This window comes from Triticum urartu, chromosome 5 (assembly GCF_003073215.2).
Source record: "Triticum urartu cultivar G1812 chromosome 5, Tu2.1, whole genome shotgun sequence".
NCBI classification, from domain to species: Eukaryota; Viridiplantae; Streptophyta; class Magnoliopsida; order Poales; family Poaceae; genus Triticum; species Triticum urartu.
The window spans coordinates 99,276,490-99,281,417 of record NC_053026.1 but is presented as its reverse complement, the minus strand read 5'-3'; the positions used below and the strand labels follow the sequence as shown (position 1 = coordinate 99,281,417).

General features: G+C 58.3%; 1 protein-coding gene across 1 annotated transcript; it reads right to left on the bottom strand.

The window, feature by feature from the left end:
* Positions 1-2,037: 2,037 nt before the first annotated feature.
* On the bottom strand, positions 2,038-4,524 carry LOC125555729. The gene is made up of 4 exons (XM_048718590.1): positions 4,406-4,524; positions 2,890-3,329; positions 2,704-2,767; positions 2,038-2,592 (listed from the first exon to the last, which is right to left on the bottom strand). Exons 1-4 carry the CDS (start codon positions 4,412-4,414, stop codon positions 2,146-2,148), a joined length of 960 nt encoding a protein of 319 aa, XP_048574547.1. The 5' UTR covers positions 4,415-4,524; the 3' UTR covers positions 2,038-2,145.
* Positions 4,525-4,928: the final 404 nt, after the last annotated feature.

Below are 4,928 nucleotides of genomic sequence, written 5' to 3'. Positions count from 1 at the left end.
CTCGCTCGCCTTCCTCCCGCCATTCCCTCCCTTTCTCCCGCCAAACCCCCTCCAGCTCGCCTTCCAGTCGCCGCCATGCTGCCGAAGAAGTACGCCATGCCGCGCGCGGCGGCAACCACGACTGGCAACGTGGCCCAACCGAAGCAGAGGAAGCTGAGGGCGCCGCCATCAAAGCCACCGGGCATGTCGAACGCCGAGTGGAGGGTGGAAGTTCAGCGACGCGACGCAGTCACCGCCGACCGGCAGAACAGGGCCATTGCCAAGAAGGCCCGCGACAACGCGGCGCATGCGGCGGCGTCTTCCTCATCGGTCGACCACGCGGGGATGATGAATCCACCCGTCGTCAGCCACGCCCAGTACGCGCCCTGGGGACAGCAAGGCGTCGGATCTCCATGGGGATCGTCGTCGCCCGGCTACGCCGACGGCGACGTGCACGGGGGGTTCAACCCAAACGTGACCTTCCCCCATGGCCACCCCGCGACGCGCACACCCTCGCCCGCCTTCGTCGGCGTGCAGTACCCTCCATACAACTACTCGCTGCCCGCCGCCTACGCGTCCACACCGACGCCCCATCTCCGCCGTGGGCCGCTGCCCTTCTCGCACCTCGGCGACACGGACGACATAGGAGCCGACATGGATGACATCATCGCGACAGGATCGACCGCGGCCGCCGCGTCTCCCGGGTTCGCCACCCAGGATGAGGGAGTGGATCTCAGCGGCGACATGGAGGCCAAGCTCGGCTACGTCTACGGCGAGGACGCGCACGAAGCGCAGGAACCCGAGGGAGGAAGGCGAGGACGAGGACGAGGACGAGGAGGAGCCAGCTCCTGATCCGACGAAGGGGCGCCAGAAGAAGAAGCGGGCGGTTAGGACAGGCGAAGCGCGCATCAAGTGGACATCCAAGGAGGAGGAATGCCTCGCCGAAGCATGGAAAGTCGTCTGCCTCGACCCGACCACCGGCACGAACCAGAGCTTCGAGACGTACTAGGAGCGCATCAAGGCCGAGTTCGACGAGCGGAAGCTCGTCGACCCATACTTCAAAGGCGTCTACATGCAGCGCGGCTCCAAGGCGATGGCGAACCATTGGGGCGTATCCAGTTGGCGTGCAACAAATGGCATGGAATCGTCGAGGAGGTCGCGGCTCGCCCGGAGAGCGGCGCCAGCGTTGAGGATCAGGTACGCACGCCGTTCGCCCGCATCTCTTCGTCGTCAACGCCCGCCAACTGTTCGTTCCTCCGCGCAGCTGCTGCGTATGTTCACCATGTATCGGCGCGACAACCAGGACGCCGACTTCAAGCACCTCCACGTCTACAAACGCATTGACAAGTGCGAGAAGTGGGCGGAAGTCTGACGTACCCTCGACAAGGCCAAGGAGACATACAAGCCGGACGCGACGACTCTGGGCGCGTCAAAGGGGCGGCCGGACGGTCACAAATTGGCAAAGAAGGGGAAAAACGCCGACGCGGCAACCGCGCGAGTGCAGGAGTCCATCGAGCATTGCCTCGCCGACGCCCAGGCCCGGGCCGTCCTACGTGAAGAGAAGACCGAGGCGCGGTGGTCGTCGCTGATGAAGAACAACGCCATCAAGCTCGACCTGCTCCGGACGAACGTCGCCGCGAAGAAGAGGAACACCGACATGGCTTTTCTGATGGGCGGGGCGGACATGCTCCAGAGCAACGACGAGCAGCTCAGGGCGTGATACATGGCGGAGCGCGGCCTCATCCTGAAACAGATGCAGACGGCAACGCCGACGACGCCGACGACGCAAGCTCCCACGCCCACGACCACACGGACGCCAAGCCCGAACGACGCCTCTACATCGCCGCCCAGCAGTGCCGAAGCCGCGCCGACACAGCCCAGCACCAAAGCAGCTCCGACACCGCCGAGCCCGCGCACGCCGACTCCGCCAACGCCTGGAGCCGACCCCGCCGAGTGAATCATTGCGCACGCGAACTTGCGGCGTGCGGCGCTCTGTTTTTTGTAACGCTAGACTACGTCCGATCGCCGGATTTGTGGCGTCTTTTAAGAGCAGGAACGACCAAGTTTAAATTTCCCGCATCCTGGGGCCGGCGCTTGGGGGCGTGACTAGGAGCTAGGTCGCCCTCAGGGGCCGAACTAGCGCCGGCACGCCCCAGGCCGCTCTATTTAGGCGCCCTGGGGGACCGAACGGCTGGAGATGCCCTCAATGCATTGCAAAGTTTGGGAATAGTGACAATTTAAGTGTAACATGAAACTAACAGCAATCGGTAGTAGAGGGGGCAAGCTTCTCCTGTCAACTTTCCGGTCCCTCCACGACGTGGCCCCAAATTGGTTAAGCAGCTGAATCTCACAGAGCAAGGCTTTCCTCCTCATTTCATTGCCCACTCTAGCTGAAGCCTCTCCAATCGACAGAACCTCATCCACAACAGAGTTGTAGATTGATCTCTTTGTCCTGACGCCATCAATCACCACGCTCACCATCACCCATATCCTTTCCTCAGCCACCAGGAGCAGCATTGCGAGTGCAGAGACACGCCCCTCCATGGCGTATCTGTAAGCCACCTCCCCAACCTCCCTGGTCTTCTCTGCCAGAAGCCTCACCGCGTTCAGATCCTGCACACACATTCAGGCAAGTTGCAGTTTGGCATGAGAAATTGATCCTGTCTAGTATCAACTATGTAACAGAAGTTTGGAGCTGTGTGTGAGTTTAGTGATGGGACAAACCTTTTGTTGCAGATAAGCCAGAAGATCCTCGACCGAGTTGTCCTGTGACCAATCAACTTGAACCCTGAACAGAAAGCACGCAGGGAATTGCTGTCAGTTTGATCTCAAATGGCATCGACCAAATGAACAATCATCAGTACTAGCGAATACTAGTAGCACGCAGTTGGTGCCATGCCATTGACGCACCTTCTGCTCATGAGCGCGACCTCGAGCGCGACGAGGCGTGTGCCGTCGAGCAGCCTGACGTCCGTCCGGGCGTTCCTGGAGAGGAGCAGCTGGATGCACCTCTTGGAGTGCACGTCGGCGGCGACGTGGAGCGGCGTCCGCGTGAGCTGGTCCCTGGCGTCGACGGAGGCCGGCGTGATCCCGTACTCCCCGTCGAGGAGGAGCCTGGCACACTCGACGGCGTCGTGCCTGCAGGCGAGGTGGAGGAGCCTGTTGGACATCTCCTGATCGAGGATCCTGGCGGCGTCGGAGCCGTTGCGCAGCCGGCCCAGCGCCGCCTTCTTGATGCTGTCCACCGCCGCGAGGAGGAGCGCGGTGTCGTCCTCCACGACGGCGCGGGAGACGTCGTCATCCTGCTTGCCCATCTTGTCCGTCGTCCCGTCACCCTCTTCGCTCAAGCTCTGCACAATCCAAGCACCAAATCGGATCAAAATTTCGGAAGTGACAAATCAATCGCGCTTGATTCAAATTCAACACAGCGCAAACCAAGACGAAAACCGATCGAAAACAACGTGGTAATGAGGAAAAAACAGGCCCAAAAAATGAAGAGGCTGACGCGTAAATACATGGAGTGGCGGATTATTTGGACAATGCAGCCAACGTAGCATAACCAGTCTGCAGCCCCTCTCTTATTATTATCTCTCCCTGCACCGGCGCCTCGTCAAACCAAATCGCCCAAGAAGAAGAAAAAAGAAAAAGCAAAGCCGGAAGGGAATAAACATGACCTCATCTCAAACGGCACAAAGAAGAAGAAGACCACGCCCCTCTGCGTTTGTTAATCTGATGTAAAAACTTCAAAAACTAGGGGGGAAAACCCCCAAATTAAGCAACACCCGGATGCTGCAGGAGCACGCGCATGCGGAGGAATCGGACAAAATAGCGCGGTATGGAGAAGACATGAACAGCTCTGAGAAGGAAATCGGCTTCTAATTAACCTCCAGCGTTTGCAACGACGGAGCAAAAGCAACAACCCACCACCAATGGACGGAAACCAGATATATATTTTGTAAAGGAAAAACAAGCACAAGCAAGACGAACTCGGGAGAATCTCGGTTGAGAAGACAGCAGCCGGTGGATCTCCAAAAACTGGAACGGGGGAGCGTGATGAAACCGCGAGAAACCCGGACCAGGTCGCGCAAAACATTCACGGGGACAAAACCTCTGCAAAACCCCACCGGAAAAAAGGTACGTAGGTAGGGGAAAACCCCAACCCCATGCCCCGAAACCAACGAACCAACCCGGCAGCAGAAGCACCAAAAACAAGAGGGACCATGTTAAAATTTGCCCCAAAAACAAACCACGCGAAACCACAGCACCGCCGCACTCGCGAGAGCTCATATCGGGAAGCCACGCCCGAAACCGCAAGGCCATAATCATGTCGTACCCCGAAGAAATCGATGGAATCGAACGCGCGCAAACAAATCAGCAACACGCAGCAATGCTGGCGACGCAAGGCCTCGCTCGCTCGCGTGCTCACCTCTCCCATGCGCGCGGCCGACCTCCCGGAAACCCTCGCCGGGCCTGCTGCTCCCGTAAAAATGCCTCTCCGCCCTCCCGCTCGCTCACACAAACACCCCTGCCGTGCGCACCGCTCGATCGCTTTTATGTACACTACTACCCGCCCTCTCCGGTGCCCACCCATCTGGATGGGCCAACCCAAACTAGAAAAGCAAAACTTATCCTGCGCCAGGGCTTTCTCCGTCTGCACTGGTGTGATTTTCTGGTCTTTTTTTTGGGTGGGGGGTGGGGGGTGGGGGTCAATATTATGACTGCCGGATGCCACAGTTTGGCTGCGAATAGTACTGCCAAATTGAAAAGAGAGGTAAACCGTGTACATTCATTCATTTTGCTCCGTATGTAGTCCATAGTGAAATCTCTAAAAATATTTATATTTAGGAACAGAGGGAGTATCAAATGTCCACGGATACACTCAGAATGTGTCAAATGTGTTGGCGGACAGTTATATAAGAGTCGGTTATGTAAGCTCGTGCACCAAACGT